At 36.3% G+C, this 27,004-nt stretch overlaps 1 protein-coding gene across 4 annotated transcripts; it reads right to left on the bottom strand.

The window, feature by feature from the left end:
• Positions 1-1,044: 1,044 nt before the first annotated feature.
• On the bottom strand, positions 1,045-26,550 carry abi2a (abl-interactor 2a). Of its 4 annotated transcripts, XM_046845239.1 has the most exons (11): positions 26,143-26,550; positions 12,656-12,823; positions 11,717-11,893; positions 9,525-9,622; positions 9,165-9,314; positions 7,379-7,497; positions 6,793-7,044; positions 5,900-6,061; positions 5,371-5,457; positions 4,837-5,010; positions 1,045-3,284 (listed from the first exon to the last, which is right to left on the bottom strand). In XM_046845239.1, exons 1-11 carry the CDS (start codon positions 26,257-26,259, stop codon positions 3,109-3,111), a joined length of 1,680 nt encoding a protein of 559 aa, XP_046701195.1. In that variant the 5' UTR covers positions 26,260-26,550; the 3' UTR covers positions 1,045-3,108. The 4 variants fall into 4 exon arrangements, with proteins under 4 accessions (XP_046701195.1, XP_046701196.1, XP_046701197.1 ...); XM_046845240.1 differs by lacking the exon at positions 5,371-5,457; XM_046845241.1 differs by lacking the exon at positions 6,793-7,044 and having other exon boundaries at positions 26,143-26,547.
• Positions 26,551-27,004: the final 454 nt, after the last annotated feature.

The following is a 27,004-nucleotide window of genomic DNA, read 5'->3' as shown; positions in this document are numbered from 1 at the left end:
ATGCCTAAACAGTTTTTTGGAGGACACTCTATGCTACTAAAGTAAAACACTTGCACAATTTGAATAACCCACATTTAATAGTCTAATAATAAATTCCAAAAATAAACCTAAATATTTAAACATAAAAGCAATTGTTATTAGGGTTGCATGTAAAAGTTTTAGGGATGTCTAAAGTGATGCTATAAAGCAAACATGAGGTCATTAATAGGTTTTCTTCCCAAAATATACTGTAAAGAGAAGCGATCGATCGGTATGCAGTGTCCATCCCACTTTTTGGAAAATTGCATAAATATTCTCAGGTACACTTTGTGCTGTGTATAGGGTAACACCTGACTGCCGGCTTTTTCTGCCTGGTGTATTATTCGACATAACGTGAAAATCAACGTCAGGCCGTGCATTTCACTACTATGCTTTCAGTGGTGTGAAACCTTATGTTAACCTCATAAAAATTACAAAATTTCAGTCCACTTCGGGTTTTCTATTAATTTTTTCCATGCATTACAATTTTTTGTTTGGAATTAAGACAAATTGTGTGGTTTTGTGCAAATTCTACAAAAAAATATTTTCCAATTTTAATAAAAAATCTCAACTGCTTTGGCTGACTTCCTCACCATATCCAGCTTTTCTTAAAAATTCCTTTTTGAAAATGGCCTTATATTTGCAAACAAATTAATTTCTTATACTTTGTCAGCCATTGTGGAATAAAAATTAAATCCACATGAATATATTGTGCAGTTGAGCCTGTGCAGTTTGCTGCAGATGCAGTTTTCTAGCTCTGAATAGTGTCCAGGTGTCTCCAACTCATAATCTGATTGGTTAAAGCAACAACTTTATTGGAATGCATGTGAAGCCACAGATGCCCACACTTTTGATTCTGAAGGCCTCAAGGCAGATTTCTTTAACCCTGCCAGTGATTCTGATGCCAGCAGAAATGACAACCCACCACTAATGGAAATGTTTAACAGTAATTATGTAATAGTCTTTTGAGATTATTATATGATGGCAAAAAGCAGAGTGTTGAAAACAAACACAGCCACACATGAACAGAGCGAAAGGTTTTATTGTGATATATTTTATCCATCTGTGTTTGTTCTTTTTGGTCTGGATGGTGCCACGAGTAGTGAGCTATAATATTAAGTGGTCCCATTTTACAGGCTTGTGTTAAATGCTGTTTGTAACATTTATCACACTTGTGTTAGTGTTTGAGCTTCAGAGCAGACAGACTGCTGTGCTAATAAGAGTGACAACGGCCTTAAAACAACACTATTACTCATACATGTGAACAAATGCACAGAACAGCGGCATGCAAATACCAAATTAATTCACTCTATAAGCTCTGTAAAAGAAAAATGCAGCATACTAACAGCTGCACTGTGTGCACAGTTGCACTCACACATATGGAAATAAAAATATATATACTGTTTTTGTTAATGCACAAATGTATAATTTCTGAAAATCTCTAGAAACAGCAAAACTAAACTCAGTCTTGGTTTTCATTCATCTGTGTTTGGTTTTAAGACAGTAATGGTCCCATCTTAAATATAAATATGGCTGCCTGCACAAACAAAACCGTTTTCATTTCATCTGCAAAACTATGTGCTTTCAATACTGAGCAAATACAAAATTAACATCTTTAAACACATTATTTCACCACGTTATTGCATTATTGCAAACCCTTCAAAAGGATTTGAACTGTGCTGCCATTTTATTGCTCCTCAACCTTGCTCTTACTCGGTCCTTTCCTAATTTGTAAACTATCTGAAAATTGTTTACAAATATTGTGGGGAAAATTACACATCCCTGCTGTAATCCAGAGCTGAACATCAGCTAAAGCATTTTAGAAAGTGAATGTGGTACAGAGGAAGTAATAATAAGCAGAATTATCAGGCATTATAGAAGCATTTCAACACCACAATATGGCACAAAATATATATATATATATATTTATTTAAACACACTTTTGGCACCCGACTGCAAATTCACACTGTGGAATTCTTAGCAAGAGCATAAACTATTGCTAAACTATATAATTAAACTAAAAGGTAAAAAGAAAAAGAGTATTAAATTAAAATATGATGTTTTATTGAGCATGCAATTTATGTAGCACTACACATCATATTAAAACTCAACTTGGCTAGTTTGTTAGCATCACTACATAAGACATACAATAAAAAAAAAAAAAAAAAGGGGTTTACTTCAACATACTGCATATTTTTTTCTTTCAGATTTTTTTTTCTGTGTATTTTGCTGAGGAGATATGCATTGTGTATCTGCCCAATGTAGGCGAAAATATAACAGCGGGGGGTTTACATTAGGAGACCTGCACTTTGCAAATTAGGATAATTTGTTCCCAATATTTTAACTTTGCTTCTACCTGGACTCATTGTTATTCCAAGAGCATAAACCATTATTTTCATTTCATATGAAATGCTGTTCAAATTGTGAAACTACAGTCCTCTGTTTCCTGGGTTGAAATATGAACATGGGAGGCCAAAATCCAATTAGATAACCAGTCCCTGTTTAATCCATTTGTACACATTTTATATATTTTACCTCCTAATGAACTCCTGTCTGTCCCCTGCTTTAATTATAACATTGTCAACTGCTGTCCTACGGAATATGTATGTAGTGATTCCCTTTTTCAACTTCTTTCTGCAAAACCTACTACTATCTTCATAACACTTTCAGAAAATATGCTGTGAATGAAATACCAAAAATAGAGTGATTTTTCTTTTTTTTTTTTTTTAAAGCACTGCCATCTTTAGTATATGAAACTTCTTTGATCGCAAAACTACTTCATATCTTTTCTTCTTAATCAAACACGCAAAATAGTGGTTGTACTCCAAACCCTTCATCAAACATTAGTGTAACAGGATTTTATTGTTAGTATATTTTATTATACTCTATTGCATTTCATCCCCTCTGTCCGTAGTGAAAAGCCCACACTGTCCATTTTAATTTCTCAACTGTAGAAGTTTACGCTTATCACAATTGACTATCACACCATGCTTGAACATTTGATCTAACCCATCTGCTGTAACAGCTGTCTGTTTGTGTGTTAGACCCGTGTTTGTGTTAGCTTTAGTGCTGACTGCACTGGTTCAAGCTTCATTCTGTGTAGTGCATGATGGACTCCACGTAGTTACCAGGGAAGAGTCCAGTAGAGCCGTTCATCACACCCTCATACCAACCATCATCATTCTTCTTGATAACATAGATGATTGCACCTTCCTGGAATGACAGTTCATCCTCTTTGTCCTGTGTGTAGTCATAGATTGCCACCACTGACATAATTCGGGGCAAAAAAAATTCAGTCATTAAGAAAAGTAACTGATTTATGTACATATAAATGTAAAAGCTACAGAATGGCTAAATTTATGGATAGTGGGGAGTGGATTCCCAGCACTGCTTATAAGAAAGACACTTTAAACCTTGACATTACTTTTAAGAACAGGTTACAACATGTATATACTGAATATATATTGTAATATTTAAAGTATATATACACTATAGTGGCTATCATATTCTAAATACATCTTCTTTCTGCTGCTCCAATTAGGGGTCGCCACAGCGGATCATACAACTTCATACCCCCCTGTCCTCTACATCTGCCTCTTTCAAACCAACCACCTGCATGTCTTCCCTCACCACATTCATAAACCTCCTCTTTGGTCTTCCTCTTTTTCTCCTTCCTGGTGGCTCCATCCTCAGCATTCTTCTACCGATATACCCCATGTCCCTCCTCTGCACATGTCCAAACCATCTCAATCGGGCCTCTCTCACCTTGTCTCCAAAATGTCCAACCTCTTTCTCCTTATGCCCTCCTGCACTTCCTCATTCCACCACCAGGTCTCTTTGTCTTCCTTTCTCTTTACAGAAGTCACACCAAGTACCTTTCTAGCTGTCTCCTTTATCACTTCTGCAATAGTTGCCCAATCATCCAGCACCTCTTCACCACCACTGAGCCCCTGTCTGACCTCTTCCCTGAATCTCACACTACAGTCTTCCTCCTTCAGTTTCCACCATCTTATTCATCTTTTAGTCTTCACTCTCCTCCTCTTCTTCTTCACCTCCAAAACCATCCTACAGACCACCATCCGATGCCGTCTAGCTACACTGTCCCCTGCCAACACATTACAGTGTCCAATCTTCTTCAGGTTGCATCTCCTACATAGAACATAGTCCACCTGTGTGCACCTTCCTCCACTCTTATACGTCACCCTATGATCCTCCTTCTTCTTAAAATAAAATGTTCACCACTGCTATTTACATCCTTTTAGCAAAATCTACCACCATCTGCCCTTCCACATTCCTCTCCTTTAGGCCATACCTACCCATAACCTCCTCATCACCTCTGTCTCTTTCACCAACATGGTCATTAAAGTCTTCCCCAGTCACCAATTGTTTATTACTATGTACACTCTCCATTACTTCATCTTACTCACTCCAGAATTTTTCCTTCTCCTCCATCTTACAAACCACTTGTAGGGCATTGGCACTGATGACATTTATCATCACCCCTACAACTTCCAGCTTCATGTTCATCACTATTAGAAACTTTCTTTACCTCCACTACACTCTTACTGTACTCTTCCTTCAGGATCATCCACACCATGAAAGAACAGTTCAAATCCACCTCCAATGTTGCTGGCCTTACTCCCTTTCGCTTTGGTCTCCTGAACACACAACATATCTACCTTTCTCCTCTCCATCATATCAGCTAACTCTCTCCCTTTACCAGTCACAGTAGTAGGAATTTTAAGATATTTAAGTACAAAAAATAAATGTTTTAGTGCCCTTTTAAATATATAATCTAAATAAAACTGAGCTGAATACCTTTTTCTACGTAAGCACATGGAGCCCAAGGTGGGTCTTCCTCTGCGTACGGGTCATTGTATTCCACCACCGAGGGCTCCTCTTCTTCATAATCCTCCAGGGGTGGAGGAGGAGGCTGCACTTCTTGAAACATACTTTCCTCTTGAGGAGGAGGTGGAGGAGGTGCATCTGAAACTAAGAAGAAAAATTGTTAACTTGAGGCCCAAAGTTAATCCTAAGTGTTTTAAAAATAGAAATGCCATGCAAGCCTATCCTTGCAGGAGGTACAAGAATAGTTGTAACAGAAGTGCAACAAAGCTGCATTTGTTGTAGATACATTTCATTCTTTATGAAGGCACATAGACACGCATGCAGATTGTAGTATCGGGTATGACCATTTTAATGCACCAACATAGGTTCTCCAGGTATTAACCATATGTTCTTCTTATTGACAGACAGATTAGCAACACCGATCTCTGGGAAGCAGACAAAATTTGCTACACTGTTGGAAAGTTTAAGAAGATCTGCACAACAGTGAAGCTCAAAACCACTTACTGGTCTCCTGAACTCGAGCCACGAAACCCGTGAGAGGGAGCTGAGGAGTAATCTGCAGGATGGAGGGGGGAGGGGGTGCCACTGAGGCTTCAGCACACACCACACAGGAAGTAAAGAGACAGAGACAAAAGGCAGAGCAGGTGTGTAAATCAGAGCAAGGGCCAGAGTGTGGTGGGTGATGAACCAAAGCAGATGAATGAGAGGTGAAGATCAAAGAAAGACAGGAGAAAGAATAGGTAGTCATTTTAATGTGGAGACAAACATGTATGAAATAACTGGAACTCAACCATACAGACAGTACACACTAACCAAATATCTACAGCAAGAGTATGTTGTAGCATATTATATACATATATATGTATATAATATGCTACAACATATACTTATATGTAGCTCAGATGAGAATAAGTGAAGAGGTTAAGATGTAATGTTTCTGAAGCTAAGGCTTTTCACACGATCATGTGCCAACTGAAGTGACCAGTAGAGAGCACACTGTACCATGGATTATTTTAGAGTGGAAGTCCCTTACCTTGGCCCTGGTTATAGTATGGTCCTCCGTTCTGCTGACTGGCAGGCATAGAAGACTGGCTGCTGACAGAGGGTGTGCGGCGGTAAGGCAGAGAGCCACCAACAGGGGGAGTAATCTGTCTGGGAATAGGCCTGTTCATACTGTAGAACTGAGGAGCAGTGCCTGTGTAAGCAACAGCAAAGAACAGGAGAACAAAAACATACCACAGTGTTGGGACCAGGGGTGGGAATCCTTCCTTTAAATAAAAATTAATACTGTAACTGTGAAAGAATAATTACTGTAATTGCCTGTTAGTAGAAGGTTAAGTCGACACCCAGTAGAAGATAGACAGACATGCATACATTAATACCAGGATGAAGCTAGGATCAGAGAACTTGTGTAGTTAGCATGAACCATATAACCCTGAAGAACTGAGTAAGTCTTTGAATCTCGAGGCCTTTAGTGTATGTGTAAAGATAGTGGTTAAAAATAAAGTTTTAAATGCCTGTATAAAAAGTGTTTAGATGGGCCATTAAAGGAAGCTAGAGAGACTCAGAGAGGTCGGTGCAAAATTGATTGCTCACATTGAGATGAATAAGATTTGGCTTAGTAGATGCTTTTCTGAGGACTCTCAGTACCTTGTTACCAAAGTTGGCATGGAATCCAATTCATGACTGAACAGACTGATTTGGCTAGGTGGATTTAACACTGACACATGGACAAAGGAAAAAAAACTTCTGTCTAATGAGAACCATAATTCTGAATTCAAAATGAAAAGAAGCTGGAAAAAAAAGTTATTTCTTTGTACAAGACCCTGTAATCAGAAGACATTCTCAGAGGCTAGTGGTCTCAGACAGCACAGGCAGGCAAGGGTGGAAAATTACATGAGATAGGACTTAGTTGGGCAAACTCACCTGGCGCAGGGGTAGTGGAGGTAGAGGAGGAAGATGAGGAAGAGGCAGAGAAGGTGGCAGTAGCCGTAGCAGGAGTAATGGGTTGAACGGAAGGAGGTGGTTCAGCTACTATCTCAGCAGAAGTGGGGAACATAGGGGAAAGCTCAGCAGGAGCTGTTAGGTTGGTTAAAGACTGGGTATGGGCAGACTTGGAGCAAGCAGAAGAAGGTTGGGTGGAGTTAATTGAAGCAGAGGAACAGCTGGTGGAACCAGCTGCAGGGGATTTGGAATTGAGGAAAACAAAAAACAGACAGCAAAGATGAAAAGATGAGCAAACCAAGGGAAACCCTGGCTGTATTTTGGTTTTGGGGTGTTACATTGTTACACATCAGGTAAAACATTGCTAACTTTTTGCGACCTAGAGGGTACACATTAAAAAAAGCAAGCTAGAAGAACATGCATGCATAAATCTGTTAATAAAATCGACCAAGTACTAGAGTCTGCAGACCAATACATTTCAAAGGTAAGTGTTCTGTAGAGAAACTAAAAGCAGTTAAAAAAAATAAGACATATAATAGCAGGGTGTATAAACAAAACAGAACTTTACCTGGAAATGCATTAGGGGGAGATGGAGTGGGCACAGCAATCGGTAGACCCACACTGCCACTCCCACTGTTTTCTCGACTACTGCTGTGACTGCTGGGATTGCTGCCTCCACTGCTTCCACTACAGACAACATAAGAGCTTATAAGCAAAATCGACTTTTCCAATAGACTGCATTCAAAAACCGTAACAATGTACATACACAAACAGACTTGCTAACATGCATACAGAACATGCAAAAAAAACGCTCTTGCGTGGCAACAGTAATGACAATATCAATCAATGTATCCATGAACTTGATAGTACCGTAATTTCCGGACTATTAAGCACACTCATATATAAGCCGCACCCACTGAATTTGACAAAGATTTTTATTTTAAACATAACAATAAAACTAATGAACTTTACACAGGCTTTAATGAAAGACAGTGTCTGTCACATGGTGTAACGGGTGAAATATGTTGCGGCTCCTTTAAGAGCAGAGCGGCATTTTGGGAATAGCCTGCCACCGCATTTTTTCCGGTATTACTGCATGTGTGCATGACCGAGGAATATGTCCTTATTATTTCTGATGCTCATTTCTAAGTTTCTCTGACTAACCCGTAACGCTGTTGCCAAGAAAAATAAAAAAGCACGAGTTTTGGAAAGCTGTCTGTGCTTATATGATTACTGTTGCAACTGGAGTTAGTGAGCTCTCCCTTCACCCAGACTCAACGCGTTACAACGGCTTGTATCTAAACAGTAGCCTACCAAGAAGGTAATTGTTCACTGTCTTCCTCATTCCTTTCACAACAATTTCTCTCAGGAGTTTATCTTTTGGCATCGTTGCGTTTAAAAATCACCACCGATGGAAGTTTTTTCTCCCAATGTCGTGCAGCTCAGAACACAGGTGAGGTGCGTTTTTTCGTTTCCGTTCGGAAATTTCATTGGCCTAATGTTATGTCACTCAGTTTTTTGGCTTGAAATTTGTGAAACCAGGAAAAACCCAGGAAAAATCCATAAATTAGCTTCGTTGTTTAAGCCGTGGGGTTCAAAACGTGGGAAAAAAAGTAGTGGCTTATAGTCCGAAAAATACGGTACTTTTTCCGTTATGTTCTTGAGTCCTCGTTATCATTTTAGTTCATTATTATGTTTTGTTTTTATTTTTACAATTAATTATTATAGGTGTTCCAAGTCTCTATACAATTTATATTTATTTAAAAAATTTAAATGTATATAAAATTTAGATCACGAATTGTTCAGACAGCCTTTATGACTGACAAAATAACATATTGTAAACATTTTAATGACAACGAGCCTGTAAAGGTGATTAAAAATGCAAACGAGCCTTTATCTACATGCTCTATTGTGTCCTTCTGAAGTGCATTTATGTTGGACACAGCAGATGGCCTATTAACAGTCCGAGCTGGTAGAGCACAGTTACATAAACTAAAACACGGTAGAAAAATCTCAGGCTTTGAAAGAAAGAAACAATTTGGAGTAGGCAGACACAAAAGGGGAATAAAGAAAGTTACAGATAAGCTTTTTTATAGAAGCCAAATTCCTGTAGAACACAAGTAGTTTCGCTGTCAATTTTCTGATAATGGAAGTCTATGTATATTCTGATCTGTGACTTAATACAACATTCTTTCCAGTTTACACAGTTAAATGCAACAGGTGAATATGTTTAAAAGCAAAATAAAGGTTAAAGAAACCTTGAGAAATCACAATGCACAAGTTAGTCAACAGAAAACAAAGGAGAGAGAGTGGGCAAATTAGAACAAGAGGCATAAGGCAGACAGCACTGGTACCTATAAGTGCGGTTCCTCTGGTTCAGTGATGCCGTGCGCACAGGACTCTGTTGCTGCCCAGGTGCCATGTTACGTGTCGGGCTGGGGACGTAGTCATTAGGAACCACAGGAGGACGCACTGGCTCCAGTGTTCTATAGGGAGAGTGTCTCCTGTCAGAATAAAAATTGAATAAAAATTCATAAATTAATGACATGAAATAAAAATAAAATAAAGGCTTTCTAAGGCGAAGAATACCCTAAAACCTATAAACCCACATCAATCCAATAAACATGGTGAAAACTATTGAGAAAAACTGAAAATGCTAGTCCCTACAAACAAAGTGCTACATATGAGGTGGTTGACTGAGGTACTGTACATACCCTATGGTTCCCTTTCCAGGCATTGGAGGACTTGGCGGTTTTTGTGTTGGAGGGGTGGTCCGAGGAAGACCCCCCATTTTCATGCTCTGATTTCCAACCTGAAACACAAAGATAAAAGTCAAAATTATAAAATTATAGGATAAGTATTTATACATACATATATATAGTGAATGAGTGTGTGTGTGGGGGTGTGTATTTATATATATATATTATATATAAACAAACACACATCGATCAGGTTAACATTATGACTGGTGAAGTGAATGACACTAATGATCTCATCATCATGGCACCTGTTAGTGGGTGGGGTATATTAGGCAGAAAGAGAACATTTTGTCCAGTTGATGTGTGAGAAACAGGAAAAATGGGCAAGCTTAAATATTTGACATGGGCCAAATTGGGATGGCTAGACGACCGGCTAGACCCCTGTTTCCAAACTGCAGCAGTCAGTATCTATCAAAAGTGGTCCAAGGAAGGAACAGTGGTGAACCGGCAACAGGGTCATAGGTGGCCGAGGCTCACTGTAGCACATGGGGAGCGAAGGCTGGCCCGTGTGGTCCGATCCAACAGACGAGCTGCTGTAGCTCAAACTGCTGACGAACTTAATGCTGTTATTTTTTGTCAGGTCAGGACTTTTTTTCAGCAAAAGAGAAACCAACACAATATTAGGCTGGTGTCATAATATTATGCCTGATCAGTGGCCATAATGTTATGGCTGGTTTGTTGTACATCATACACATTCAAACACAAATGCACACTTCAAGGCCAGTTCTGCAGGAGGGAATCTGAGTGGTTTTAAATGGTTTTTCAGTAAGACTGAACATTAAAAAACCTCATAGATTGAAGTCGATTTTAAATACTCATTATTGTAACCACAAGTTTTCTTTTCATATCTATACATTAAAATTAACAAGCACACACGATAGGCCACATAAAAAAAAGTCAGTAGAAAAGATAAAAAGAAAAAAAAAAAAAAAGTCTTGCTTTAAAAAAAAAAGAATTGCTTTAATTCAGGCCCAGTTATACTTCTTGCATAAATTAATATGCAGCATGCTCAAACAAGAAGACAAATCTCAAATGTATTAAGCTTTCTTCTGTTAATTTGAATAAATGAATATTGTATTGTATATTGTACACATTAATAGATAATTGTTGCAATATATTAAAAGTTTAATATCCATCAATGTAGCAATAGATTTTTATATTGCATTTAGCTTGATTATGTATTGATACTGCATCACAAGAAAGATTCCTTAGGGTACATTTTTACTGTTTGTAATTTTGTTGCTGCTTTTTGTGATTTGTTTTCCTGAGCCACATGTCCTATGCTAGGCCACCATGTTAATACCTCAACAAGGCCACCTTGTACTCCCCCCTCACTTCCTCATGAAAAAAAAAATCCTTGAACCACCTCTGAGACACACACACACACACACACACACACACACACACACACACACACACACACACACACACACACACACACATTCTTGCCACTCCACTTTCCTGACACCAATCCAAAAATCAGTGTGAAAGTTCCCATTGGCAGAGGGTTGGCATGAAAATAATAATCTAGGCACACAGAGACAGGAAGCAGCTTATGCCACTTTGGTAGCTTAACATATGGGCAACAGGCACATAAGGACCACAGTGTATGAATCGTGAAATACCAACATGCATGCTCACACTTACATCAAGCAAAGGTGGACAAGAAAATAAAAGCTAATAACTCATGGTAAAGAACTGATTTCTTGGAGTTTGATTCACTGTGATCACCCTTGTTACATAGAAGAAAACAAAAATCTCAGTTTGGTTTGAGGTAAATAATTGAGGTAAATAAGATACAGAGGGAAAAAAATGGGAAGAAAATTGATTGTTAAACTTCCATGAGTCAATTTTAAGAAATGATTATTCCCCCAAACCAGCTGACCTGCTCACAACACGCCACATAAAGCCCTTACCTTGAACCTAAGCAACCACTTAAATCAAGAATGAAGCAGAAAAAAGAAGCCAGGGGAAGCACAGAAGCAAAGGTTAGTGACAGTTTAGACGCTTGGTTATGCAACAACATTGGTTAGTAACAGCAATACACACCAACCACAGTAAGTTAGAAAATATACTCAAACTTTAATTAATTTTCCACCGTTATCTATTAAGGAAGAAAACTGCATTTTTGGATCATGTAATCGTACCTTTACTCCATGGCCAATATCATCCAGTACATTGTAGTCGATAGGTTTCCTTATGTAACGCACCGGCCGCTCAGGATTGGCTGGAGCAATTATTTTGTGAGTACGGGAGGTGTTTTTATTGGTTGTCAGGATGCCAATCTCCCTTCTTGCTACCTTCTCCTTGTGTATATCCACTGTCTGTTAATGACAAAAACAGACAATCTTTAAAAATGTAAAGTTTCAAACTTTTTCTTTTTTCATTGCAGCAAAATAGCACAGACACAGGCAGTAAATTTGCCCAACACAAGTTTTAAAATTTCTTGTAATACCAATAATCTAAGAATACATGCACAGTCTCTATTCAACAGAAATGCTATGTAGAAGCACTATGCACAAAAAAGCTTGTGTTAAAAAGGCCTGATGAAAAGATAACGCTGATTAATGTGTTAGCGAAGCAGCAGTATGGCACTTTATAATACTGCTAGATCGCATGCTGTTGACAGATTATATATAAAAAAACAGCAGAGGGAATTTGTTACTGTTGCCTGCTCGTCAAGCTCTTTAATCATGAGTCAATCATTTTCAGCATAAAGAGACAGAGATGCTTCAGGTCTAACAGTGTTCAACCAAATAAAACATCATAAACGTGCAATGTCATGCTCTATAGCAGGGCTATTCACATCAGTACATTTGCATAATATACCTTACAAACACCTACAAAAATGACTATCATGTCGGAAACATGACGACAGGGATGATTTGAAGCTGCCATTGGTTAGTCTCTGTGGTTGTTTTACAGTTGCGCTTCATGCTTTTGAACAACGGCAATGGACAAGTGAAACAAATCTTTGTGGGGGGGGCCCTCGTTCAGGACATGAGTGATTCCTGGATATTGCTGTAGCAACACTACCTCATAATAACAGTGTGCTTTCTAGAAAACTATCCAGTTAGAATACTTACCTGAGAAATGTGGTTGATGGAGGACTCCATGCGGCGTAGCTGTGAAGCCTGAATATCCAGCATCTGCAGCACATTATTAGCAAGTGTGTTGATCAGGTAGGCAACGCTGGCCAGAGACTGAGTTGTGTAGTTTTTTGTTTCTTCTAGTGCTCTGTGTTTATCAGGAGACTGAATAAAGGGGGGAAAAAAAGAAAAGAAAAGAAAAAAAAAAAAAAAAGAGTCTTTCAAACATTCTGCACTATTACAAATGGAAGAAAGTATATTTGGACTTCTGGATTTATTTAGACAGTAAAGCAGAAAATTTTCTGTCATGGCCACTTTAGGAAATACTAAAAATATGATATAATTGTTAGATGATGTAATATAATTTGTTTAGTACTGATTTAATGACACAAGAAACAAAACAAAAATAAGAAACATTTATACAAACTATTCAAATGTTTATTAAAAGATGCTTTTATATATATATATATATATATATATATATATATATATATATATATATATATATATATATATATATATATATATATATATAGCCTGAATTTGATACCTGATGATTACAAACACGTAAAAGGGTTCAGCAAAACCAAATTTGGAGCATGGCATATCTAATATCTGATTTATCGGTCACCATTAACTATAATAGTAAATAAACGTAAAGCTTTTACTAAAATAAAATAAAAAAATGTGGATGTTAATGTGACAAACAATAAAATTTCATTTTATATTTTACATTTAAACCAATTCAAAAGTAAGCAACATTTTACAAAAGCATTACTATGCATGCAAGGGTCGATATTTGCCTCTCCTACTGCATGTTTGTCTCTTTTCCCTGCAGCAGAGAAGCATATAGGTCAGAGTGTTGGTTCCTCTCCCAGGCTACATGCTGACATACTGATATCAACTATTCACTTACACTGCACTGGGGATAACATTGGCAAACATTCCTAACTGTGTGAAGAGAAGAAAGACCCATTAACTACAGAGCAAAATCCTTTTTTGGGGTCGGCATTTGAGATCACAGCACAGGGTCAGTCATAACTCCCAAAGATTCTGATCAACCCAGCAAACAAGAACCATAAACACTGAGTCACACCATTGTACTGGCTTTTTACTCACAATTCATTCTAATGTGCTAAAACCATGCTGAAAAGAAATCATAATCCATCCTTGGATAAACCCGAACTACAAATGTACACACATGCTGTGCTTCCACAAACCTCGTTCATTAAACCAAAAAAAGCATGATATAGTCACCATTCAGTGGTGGGTTCATTCAGATGTGAATGAATCACCTGAGGGAAGTAGGTGAGGGTAGGGTCATGGCTTTTAAATGGAAATGAACCAGGTCATCCTAGTGGCAAAATGTATATGCCTGGGCTCTGATCAGGTAAAGGATACAATGAGACTCCTCTATGAATACAGATTGTACTGAGCCCTCTTATCTGTAGGAATGGCAATAATGGTACTACTGACTACTCTCTCACACACACACACACACACACACACACACACACACACACACACACACACACACACACACACACACACACACACAAGTAAAGGCAGCAGGGCTCCCTAGTAATTACATGGTATTGAGTGTAAGGGGTCATCAGCAGTGGACTCCCCAAAGCTAAACTAGACTGACCACAGAAAAAAGCAGCAGGAAACTCAGGTAATGACCTTAAAAATAATCAGGCTTTGGCTTAGCCTTAAGTGGTTGAAAGAGCAGGAGACAAACAAACCCTATTAAAAAACGGCTAAAATGTATATGAGACTTAAGAAGCAAGTTTTGTTAAATCACAATATCATCACGGTTCAGATGTTAAAGGTGTATATGGTAATTAACAAAATACATGCAGAAATGGACTGCTAAATATAGCTTTGATGAATATTTTGATCACACACCTATAGATGATGTATACTACAAAATAAAGGTTATTGAAATAAAATACATCAATTAAGATTTTTCCAGTCAGTCAGCTTAATTTTCTGTCTTTACCGCATTTAAATTATTTCCATTATAATACTCCTGAACATATTTTTAATAGTTTTAATTTATATACTTATTAAGCCAAATTATGCCTGGTGTGAACATAAACCAAAACTCTAGCAAATACATTTAAAAACCTCATAAGGCAGGATTGTTATTACACATTAACAGCAGATCAACCTTATGGAGTGCTTTTTCTTGTCTTGCTGGATGAATGGCCACACAAAATAACTCTAAATAACAGACATAACTTTTATACCAATAGCACAGTAACACTCAAACAGTGGAAGAGTGGGCACCAGAGAGCACAAACAAAGGAATCTCTATGGTGGTCTTGACTCACAGCCATAGAGAACAAACAGTAACAGCAAGTCTATGTGTGGCTAAGCTTACTATGTCTACAGCAACACCATTTAAGGAATCCTAAAATGCCAAGTAAGAACACATTTTGCAAAATGTTTTACAGGCCTTATCTGTTCATCAACTCTTTGAAAGGAAATCCAATCTGAGCTGAAGTTTCTACTTGACATGAGCATAACAGTGCAGCACATTCAGCTAAAAGCTAGCAGTAGCGCATGGCCAGTTAATAATGCGGCACCCCACACACACTCACCCACACACAGATCTGTGTTAGAACGAGACCAAAAGAGATGCTGGAATATTTTAGTTTAAACAAATATTCCAAAACCATCCTGCAGAGGGCCCATGTTTTAAAATCAAAACAAAAGGCTGCAAAATAATTTTTTGAAAGACTGAAAGAGGTAGCAAAACAAAGACACTTGATAGCAGTCGGGTCTCAATGGCTAATAACACAAGTGTCTCCTACAAGTTTTCAAAATACACATACACCCATCAATCACTGTTTTTTTTCTCCCTGCTGCTATTAGACTTTACAATCAAGGCTGCTCCCAGTAAACCAGTCACCATAATACACACTGTTATTACCGTTTAACTGAAATAATAACAATAACAAAGTATTTTAAACAACACGTGCAATAACAGAAATTTTTAAACCGTGCAATATTACCTGGGTGCAATGTCTGTTAGCGAAACTACTTACTCGTGGTCTCTTATTTCCTTCTTTTGTATTTATACATTGTGCTGTGTGTATAAACTGTATACTATATTATGTATCTATTCTTTTATATATTTGCATTTATTTTTCTTTGCTGCTGCAGAGAAATTTCCCCACTGTGGGATGAATAAAGGTTTATTTTCTCTTATCTTATCACACTAGAAGATTATTGCTGGTTTAATGATCCTACATTGCACGCCTACACAAAGACAATACGAAAACCCATTGACTGCTATTACAATACAGATTACAGTACAAATGTAACATTATCAAATGACCACCCAGACAGAACAGTAAACACAAAAAAAGCACATATTTGGTTCACTTTCTGCAGCTGGGTTAATTCAGGGTCAAATAATTATTTTCAGTCCACATGAGTGTGATTGGATCGTGCTGGACACAATAGGAAAAAAAAAAACACAAAAGATAAGAACACAAGATAATTTGGTTTATACAGCCTAATCAATGTATATGTGAGAAGATATACATTTATATACATATACCTAAGGAACAGACTCAAGAGCCTGGAAAAAAGTGAAATGTCAAATCTTTCAGTTGATTCTCTAAAATGCATTCTGCACGTCTGGATAAACCAGAACCCCATTACTCTTATGAAGTACATGGCCATTTATAGAAGACTGAAATGCTGACTTCACAGCTTGTGCATTTCAATGATTATTAAATTGAAATTTATTCATATAAATTGAATTATATTATTAAAAACTAGCAATACACTCATGCAAAGCTTTTTGTATTTGGCCGTGACCCAGGGCTTTTTCAGAATTCTAGACAGTTATAAATACTGACAGCACAGCACTACTCTAGCTCATGCCCCAGTCACTTAACCCTCTACTTTCCTTTGTGCTAATCTCAAACTTCTGTTTTCCTTTGTATACTGCTTCCTTTCTGCCCCTGTCCCAGTCTCAGTGTCACATCTTTCTCAGTCATTCCTCTCCTGACTCTAAAACTAGGAAGCTATGAGACATAGAGATAAAATAAGTCAGCCTGGTCCTGGTTTATCTTGTCCCAGCATGTTATGTAACTGTATATATAGTAGCCTTTTGTCTAGAGATCTTATTTAATTTGCCCTATATTCATACCTAAAAAGCACTCTTAAATAGGTAACATTGTATGCTTTTTATTTTATTTTAATGCTTGAGAGACTGTTAAAAGACGGCTGCAAATGATGATTCAGAATTCTACAGATTCCACACACAGTACAGACCAAAAGTTTATATATATATATATATATATATATATATATATATATATATATATATATATATATATATATATATATATATACACACACACACACACACACACACACACACACATATACACAGTACAGACCAAAAGTTTATATATATATATATATATATATATATATATATATATATATATATATATATATATATATATATATATATATATATATATATATATATATATATACACACACACACACACATATACACAGTACAGACCAAAAGTTTATATATATTATATATACAGTACAAACCAAATGTTTGGACACACCTGCTCATTTAAAGAGTTTTCTTTATTTTCATGACTATGAAAATTGTAGAGTCACACTGAAGGCATCAAAACTATGAATTAACATGTGGAATTATATACATACCAAAAAAGTGAACTGAAAATATGTCATATTGTAGGTTCTTCAAAGTAGGCATCAAGAGAATGCCAAGAGTGTGCAAAGCAGTAATCTAAGCAATAGGTGGCAAATATGACATATTTTCAGTTGTTTCACACTTTTTTGTTATGTATATAATTCCACGTGTTAATTCATAGTTTTGATGCCTTCAGTGTGACTCTACAATTTTCATAGTCATGAAAATAAAGAAAACTCTTTGAATGAGAAGGTGTGTCCAAACTTTTGGTCTGTACATCACAGATTTGAGGGGTGTAATGATACAAACTGAGGTACATCCCTAACTGTCAATTTTGTGTCCCAGTTTTGGGGGACGAAATGCAGAACAAAATTGCTTGTAGTTTTCTTTTTATTAACATTTTATTATTATTAACATCAACAAATAAAATGCCTGCTTGGTTAAATCTTATATGAAATAATATTTTGTAAAAATAAATTAAATAAATCAAATAAATTAAATACACATTGTATTATATTGATTAAATTGAGTGAACAATTAAATTGCAACACATTAAATTGATTAAATACAATTTTAGAAAAATTTAATTAGTTTACATTTTATAGACTCTATTTGGGTAATGCAGAGGTGTGTGTGTGTGTGCGTTTTACATTTAATATTTAATTTTCCAAAGATATGATCTACTCAACTCTTTAATGTATTTCAGCATACTTTAACAAATGTCTTCATTCCTTCCATCCTTTATTCATTCACTCCCTCATTATGTGGAATTATCATGGTTTTCTCCTTTTAAGAGAAATTCTTGAAGCTGGACATAAAATTCTAAAGAATCTGTAGCACTAGCGTTAACTGCTAGCCACATCTTGGTTAGCAACTAACACTAGCGCTATGGATTTCTTTGAGTTTTCATGCATGCGCAAAACAAATCTTAATTCCGGTTCAGAGTGAGTAGCCACAGTGACATTGCGCTAACTTTAGTTTCTTTTTTATACCACTGGCATTGTGTATGTTTTTACGTTTTATAATAATAATAATAGTAAAAAAAAAAAAAAAAAAAAAGTGCTCAAAGTGAGAAGCGGAGACTAAACAATCTTGCGGTCAGCCACTTAAAAGGTTCTTGAGTGGAATCAGATTTTAACTACGTTCCGCATGTAAAAAGGACTGCATTCAGTAAACAATGATACCTTGCCAAAGTCACCAGTCTAAACACATATAATGATTAATACAATGTTCTATTCACTAAACCAATAAAGTTAAACCAACTAAATTGACACGAACATTTCCAAGTGAGAGACTGAAGGGACCACAAGTTCTCTGCCAGACACCTAAGACTGAGTGTCACTAAAGTCAATTTGCATAACCTACTTTCTCTGTGCACAATGAGAAAGTCAATTTAACTCATGTGTTTTACAGGGTTGTTACAAATCAATGTCCGTGCAGCTGTGAAAGAATGACAGCAGATCAACATACAAAGTAATGGAAATCAAGAACATCTATTATAGCATAAATTGTATTGTAATGTTTTTTCATTTTTAAGGTGGGTTTAATTAACAAAGGCATTTTGTTTCTCTGCACAAAGGCTCAGATTGAAGGTTTTGCCTGTGGTAATTCTGAGCACTGCAAGCAATAGAGACACTCAGAAATCACCTCTTAATAACCCAATGATAAACATCACAAAGGTAAAAAAAAAAACAGCATACCGAACAATCGTTTATATATCAATGTGCTGTCGCAAATATGCCTCCACAAAATATAAAATCGTTTCCAACCTTGCTGAAGCCAACATATCACCAACACCAGAAATGACAAGACCCACTACATAAAAAAATATGTACATGTGCCCCCACAGTGGATCATCAGTCTCCATACCCACCTGTCCTCTACATCTGCCTCTTTCAAACCAACTACTCCTCCTCTCCTTCTTTGGCCAATAGTAGCCCAATTTCCACCAGTACACTGTTGGCTAACAATACCTGTGGGGTCGTTGTTAATAATATATATATAAAACTTTTTTTCAAATGCTGTATTAAATGGGCTGCATTCGTTAATTAAACTAAAAATAGTTCAATTGCGCATAATGAAAGTATAATAATTTACACATGGACAGAACTCAATGAACAGTGACTAGGGCCAGAACAACTTGAAAACATAAATAAATGAAAATACAGCAAATACTGAAATAATCTTTTGAGCATCTATCATTCTGAGCATGAATCTTCAGGTGGCACAACTGCTGAAATTACAGAATTTACTGTGTGCAATTTGTCTCCTTCACAGAGTACTAGCAGATCTTTCATGCAAATTAATCAAGATTATACAGTGCCTGTTTAAAGTTTGGAAACACCTTGTCTTTTAGAGTCTTTGAGACAGATCCAGGCTAATTTTGTTCATATGCAAAATAATACAAAAATACACAGTTTACCATCTGTACTATCTTTGTCTGGTCAAAATAAATCTTTGTTAAAGAAAGGTAAATTACATGCATCTGTCTCTAAATGATAATAGACTAGGAGTTCCCCAATTTATGACAGGCACTGTTAAAAAGCAGAAATCAAATAAAAACTTGAATCAATCAGTGGGAAAAACACAATTATTTTGTGATTACACAATGCTAAAATAACACTTTGCAGTACATACCGTAATTATAATGCTTCACAGTGCATATTTTCTGTCATGACTACATCATGGCTTTGAGCACTAAATGTTCTTAAACAGAGTTGCTTAGGGAACAAGCAATTAGGTGAAAAATGTACACTGCCTTCTTAATGTCATTACCGCAAACGTAATACCACATGTTCAACTAAATCATGGCTTATGCAAATACTAGCTGTAGCGCAATACATCTGTAACTGCTGTTGTCAATGTTTTTTTAATAAACAGGATACAAACCCATAGTACTAAAAATCCAGATGAAAACTGTTTCAAATAGTAAAAAGTAACTATTAAACAACTTTAAAATTTAAAAATGAATAAACCTAAAAATAACCTTTTTAAAAAAAATGTATAATTTTGCAATTGTATTTTTAATGTTTTAATCAAAAAAATAACTAAATAAATAGCCATCAAAATCTGAAAAGTGTATGACAAATCATCACATCTGGATTATATTTAGTTATTAAACAAAGTATATTGATAATGAGCTTCGTTGTAAATGAATGCTGTTATCGATTAGTCGGTCTGCTCAAGTTAAAAGTTAGCGTAGATAACACGGCTGCTTGCGAAATGGCGGAGAGTACAGGGTCAACTGGCAGCAGGAAAAAACTGTATATCCTCATCATGTGAAAATGCTACACTTTAATTAAGTGTTATTGTGTAAACTGTTTGATAACTTCTGGACAGTCCCACTGGATCCGTTTTGGCGTGATTTGCAGGTTGCGCAATCAACTCGCCTCAACATTGTGATGGATTCAATTAAAACGGTGCGAACAAACACTAAATGTAAAAGCAGCAAATAACAGCAGCAGTAAACGATGATATTTTTAGTCACTGTTGTGGTTTTCAGCTAATGCTTATGCATTTGTACACAAATGCACATTTTTTCTTTTTTCTTTTCTTTTTTTATTAGCTTGCTGTGTTTCGTTCCTTTCTCTCTTTATGGCATTAGTCTACTATAACTGCTAATTTACCTGTTTTCAAACATGATTTACTGTGGCTTTACTATGTTCAAATGCTTGTTTTTAATGTGTGTATATTTAATTTATGCATATATCATTTAATTATTATACAAAATTAAATTCATATATTCTAGATGCTTATATCTTTACAACTGTACAAAATGTGTGTTTTTTATTTACTGTCAAAACATTATATTTTATATTGATTTTTATAAGCATGATTGTCAACTTACCATCTGCAATAATTATTAAAAACAATACAAATGCTTATTTTCACAAATTGCTTTACCTTGCATACGCAAATGCTGTTTTATTACATTTTTTACAAAAACAAAAAATCCAGCATGAGCGAATTTGTTGAAAGGAGAAATCCCCAATGTACTCCTCAACAAGCAGCCACTATAAGCTTTATAAAATGTCCAAATTAAAGATAGTTAAACTCAATATGTGGCTTTGCATTTTTTAAGTACACTTTTACACATAAATAACCTGAAATAGGGTTTTATATAGTTATAATTAGCAAAACTTCTAATCAGATAAATCGATTCTAATAAAATATTTAATCAATAAACATTAACCAAAATGCTTTGTTACCAATTTAAGACAAAGAACAATAAAATTATAGAACATCAAATTACACTCTTGATGACCAGCTATGTTTACCTCTACTGGGTTAAAGATATTAAAGAGATATTTGTTACTCCACTTTTATTTTATATTTGTTACTGACATTTTTCTTGATACAGTCAAAAGGAAAAAATAAATCAATCAAAATAATAATAATCCTTTCAGCTCTAGTCAAACCTTGCATCTGAATTAGTACACCACTCATTACTGCTTATTATCCATTAGATGAGCACAGTGGATATTCTTCAGTAGACTCCTTAGTTAACAAAAGTCCCCAAATTAGTGAATTATATATAGGGTATATAAAAACTTCTCAAAGTCATGTCTTTCACGAAGGATGAGTCAAACCATATTTAGGAAGGCTAATAAAAAGTGTTGATGTCACTGGAAAAAAATCTTTTGAAATCATTATAACATGCCAATATGCAACATTTCAATGGTTCCTCTCATCTATGTCCTCTTTTTCATGTGTACAAAAAGTGGGCTGTACAGAGTTTGTGTATCAGAGACTTATATAAAAAAAAGAAATACTTCACTTATATAGTGTTTAAAAAAAAAAAAAAAAAAAAACATATCCTGCTGTCTCCATTATAGTGATCCAAATCAACAAGCTCGAAACACCACGTCTGATACTCACAGGCCTGATACTCACAGGCCCTTTCAGAGTTCACCAAACCACACACTGCTCTGGGTAGTCAAACATGGTTCCAATTACCTGTGGCCCTAGACTCAGCACTAGCTAACCAAATCCAGCTGCATTAAGTTGGAGCTGAAGAACATCACTCTACAACACACAGCTCAAGGATGCACTCCATGACTCACACGTACACAGACAAGTCAATGGGAAGTGGTATGGCCATCTGTGATGCTGAAATGGGTAGACAAGTGGAAATTACAAGTCATAGACAGGCAGAGAGTAATCAAAACACTACAAATCACACACACACACACGCACACGCACCACTTTCATTGGAAATGTTCTTCTTTCGGGGTCGCCACAGCGGATAATCCGTCTCCTTACCCCCTGTCCTCTACATCTGCCTCTTTCACACCAACTACCTGCATGTCTTCCCTCACCACATCCATGACCCTCCTCCTTGGCCTTCCTCTTTTCTTCCTACTCTCCAGCTCCATTTTCAGCATTCTTCTACAGATATACCCCATGTCCCTCCTCTGCACATGTCCAAACCATCTCAATTTCGCCTCCCTCACCTTTTCTCCAAAACGTCCTACATGCGCTGTCCCTTTAATTAACTTATTTCCAATCCTGTCCATTCTCGTCACTCCCAATGAAAACAACATCTTCAGCTCTGCCGCCTGTCTTTTAGTCAATGTCACTTTCTCTAGACTATACAACATCGCAGGTCTCACCAGTTTTTTTCCTTTCCCTTTCCCTTTTTTTTTTTAGATACTCTTCGATCACAAATCACTCCTGCCACTCTTCTCCACCCACTCCACCCTGCCTGCACTCTTTTCTTCACTTCTCTAACACACCCTCCATTACTTTGCACTGTTGACCACAGATACCTGAACTCCTCCACCTTCTCCACCTCTTCTCCCTGCAACTGCACCACTTCACTGCCCTCCCTCTCATTCACACACATGTACTCTGTTTTAATCCTACTGACTTTCAGTCCCCTTCTCTCCAGTGTGTACCTCCATCTCTCCAGGCTCTTCTCAACCTGCTCCCTACTCTCACAAAAAATAAAAATATCATCCGCAAACATCATAGTCCATGGAGACTCCTGTCTGACCTCGTCTGTCAACCTGTCCATCACTACTGCAAACAGGAAAGTGCTCATTGATGCAATCCAACCTCCACCTTAAACCAGTCTGTCCTTCTTACTGCACACTTCAATAGAGATGTTCTAATTATATGAAATTATATAAACTTCATTTGCTTTTTTAGAGATGCACCATTACGGTAATAGTTTGTAGACACCTAACGATCACAACCACATGTGCTTTTTAAACACCCGATTTCAGATTTAGTCCACCAGTTATAAAGTAATCCACTCTTCCAGGAAGGCTTGACACTAGAGTTTGGAGAGTGGTGAGGCTGAGGACATACAAGCACATCAAAGAGCATAAAAACAAGCCATGAAAGTTTCATACATATCCCATGGACATCACAAATTCCTTGGGATATGAAATTTGTGTATAATATAATGTGTATAGTTGAGAGGACAGAGTCCAGCACTGCACAGGTGATTTTTTTGGTGCTGATTTGTCTTTAATTTCAAAATATGAAACTAGTTTTAATTACCTTTATTTGAAAATCAAGCTCAATATTTATGCCTCAATAAACTGTGGACAGACATTGGTCAAAAGGCCAATGACCAGCCAAGCTGTTACCCACATCTGACAAACTGTATTTTTATTTTATAATTCTGCTGCAATTCTACAGCCTGGAGCCAATGCTAGCATACAAACCTTCGTCTTTTAATATACAAATATTCGTCTTTTTACATGACATTACAAACAGTAATGACAAATATACAAACACAGTAATTTGCTGCCAACAATTGACATTCATTTTAACTTATTTTTAAGCATCTGCCATCAGTGGAGAAAAAAAAAAGATCACCCTTAAATGCATTAAAATCCCCATACAGATTTTTTACGATGTACTTATGGCAAATCCTCAGCACAAGTTGACAAAAAATACAAATCTAGTTATTGTCATTTTTGCACATAAAATCATGGCATGGCAGAAAAGAACAACTCAGAAGTACAAAATAAAACTAAACCAAATCTCAGGGGGCACAGCACGGTGCAGCTTGTATTACCTCATCTCTTAGAAACCAGAGGAACAAGGCAAAGCTTAAAAACATCACAGCATCAGGAAGGAATGACAAAAACAAAATGAGCACACAATGAATCCTCCCAATGCTAACATAACAATTATGATATTATAAAAATGGAATGCAATGTGTTTCAGTATGACAACGAACTGGTAAAAACTGTAAATTTACAAAAACATAGCATACTTACAGTAACAACTAAAACAATACATTACATTATAAAGTTTATGTTAAAAGTCTTCTTTCCTGCACAGCTATGCCTACTCAAGGTGTGTGCCAACTCAAAACCTGGGTCAAAAATTATATTACTTCAATTGGGAAGTAATAAATATCCTAGCTGTTTAACTAGGATACATCACTCCTCAAACTCAACACCACAACAAATCTGTGATTAGGCAGCCATATGGCGCACACACACAGCTCTTTTTTTTTTTTTTTTTTTTTATACACAGATATTCTGGCTGTTTACTGAACCATTTTATCACTGAACTAGTTTACTTAAACAACACATTAGGTAAAAGCATATAGTATTTAAAAGTAATCAAATATAGAGAAACATCACATTGCATTTTTAATCTTGAGATTAAGACTTGCAGTAATTTACAGCAAAATAAAAAAACACTGTATAAATCAACTACATATAGGAAAATGAAATGTGTCTACTCTTTACAAAGACTTTAAAAAGACTTTACAAACAAGAAGCTTTTCAGTGGCAAATCTACTGGGACAAAACAAACTTACATATTCTAAAACAAACCTTAAGCTTTTTAATTAGATGTCCTTGCTTTTCTGACATAAAATGACAACATGATGGCCATATTCATCTTAATAGTTCCTTGTGAAAAATGAGATTATAACATTTTGCATGCCAACAATTATTATTTAAACATTTCACTAACATTCTGGCTGTTTTTTGGAGCATTTTATTACTAATATTTAATTAATTAAACTACATATTGAGATCATATTAAAATTATTTTGAATTATACAGGGTTGGATCAAACTAATTCAAATAGCAGGGAAACATGAAGCTTGTTATTTATATATGAAAGGAAGCATTATATTATACTGAAATTTCTTCAGCTGAACAACATATTAGGTAAAGGCCCGCAATATTGGCATTGTTTCAATTTATAGAGGTTTGGATCAAAATCAATCAAAATAGCAGGTACAGAGCAGATAAAATTTTGTATGTTGAGTTTGATATAATGCTGGTCTGAGATTTCGGAGCGCCCCTGAGAACCACTGCAAATCCGGGTTTTGAATAAGTCACTCATTTGTTTATTATGTAATTTAAAACAATAACTAGGAAACAGCAAGCCAGTTGTTGTACTTAAACACTGTGTTTTTACATACGGTCATAGTTGGGTAACTTTTAAAGTTTTCTGGTGACAACAGTTTGCTGTCCTGCGCCGTGTGGGACAGAGAGATACTACAGTTTCTCCCAGTCCTGTCCCGGAGCTTGTACAACACTGTGGGGTTTTTGTTCTTGTTATAACACCCCTGGGTTTATTCAGCACGCCGTTTTTAAAGGCAAAACAGACATTTCTAGGGTAGTAACAACATTTCAGCGTGCAGGACAGAAAGCCTGGAGGAGCAGATTTGGGAAAGCGCGACTTCATTCCAGTGAACAAGCAGCCGTTATAAATCAGTCGGTTAGCTCGGTGCTAATCGGCTAGCTGCTAATTAACACTCTGCTAAAGCGACTTTTACAAAAATAGCACTTAATTAAAGCTTTACCTGAACGTAATTACTTTCGCAGTATTCGGCGACTCGGTCGAGGTTGGTGAAACTGTCCAGTAAAGCTCTCCGTCCAGCAGGAATTTCTTCCTCCAGGAGCATCTGTAGCTCCGCCATCTTTTACATCTTTTTTTTTTTTTTTTTTTTTTACGACTAGGCTTTTTTTCACGTACACTCTCACGCGCACACGCGAGCGCACACACACGCTCGAGCGCTCTGCTCCCGCGCACAGGAAGCCGCAGGAAGCGCCAATCTCAACCTCCCGTTATTCAAACGGATTCGTCCTAAACCACTTCCATAAAGCCCATAGCAGTGCACTACAACCGACCGTACACTATATCGTTCTATACTCTTTATAGTGCACACTCTGAAGGGAGTAGATAGGTTTTTAAAATTAAGCCCAGAGGAGAGTTTTGGCTTGCTATGTGTAGCGTTTATTATAAACTGAGATGTCACAGAAGTGGAAATAAGAAGCAGGATCTTATGAGTTTTCACAGCATGCTTCTAAATATATATATATATATATATATATATATATATATATATATATATAGAAGCATGCTGTGAAAACTCATAAGATCCTGCTTCTTATTTCCACTTCTGTGACATCTCAGTTTATATATATATATATATATATATATATATATATATATATATATATATATATAAACAAGCATAAATAACTTTAATAAGTTCATTACCATCATCATAAGAAGAATAAGAATTGCAATAAAAATAATAACATTAATAATAATAATAATAATAATAATAATAATAACAATAAGAAGAAGAAGAAGAAGAAGGAGAAGAAGAAGAAGAAGAAGAAGAAGAAGAAGAAGATTATAAAAGCTCTACCAGTTCT

Source organism: Silurus meridionalis, chromosome 3 (genome assembly GCF_014805685.1).
Source record: "Silurus meridionalis isolate SWU-2019-XX chromosome 3, ASM1480568v1, whole genome shotgun sequence".
In the NCBI taxonomy this organism is placed as follows: domain Eukaryota; kingdom Metazoa; phylum Chordata; class Actinopteri; order Siluriformes; family Siluridae; genus Silurus; species Silurus meridionalis.
This window is presented reverse-complemented; position numbering and strand designations above follow the sequence as displayed.

Excerpts from the sequence above, each read along its gene's own strand:
- abi2a (XM_046845239.1), bottom strand. The coding sequence starts at position 26,259 with ATGGCGGAGCTACAGATGCTCCTGGAGGAAGAAATTCCTGCTGGACGG. Across the intron at positions 9,315-9,524 it reads CCTGGAAAGGGAACCATAGG|GAGACACTCTCCCTATAGAA; the intron begins GTATGTACAGTA and ends TTATTCTGACAG. Across the intron at positions 5,011-5,370 it reads GGCTCGAGTTCAGGAGACCA|TTTCAGATGCACCTCCTCCA; the intron begins GTAAGTGGTTTT and ends TTTTCTTCTTAG.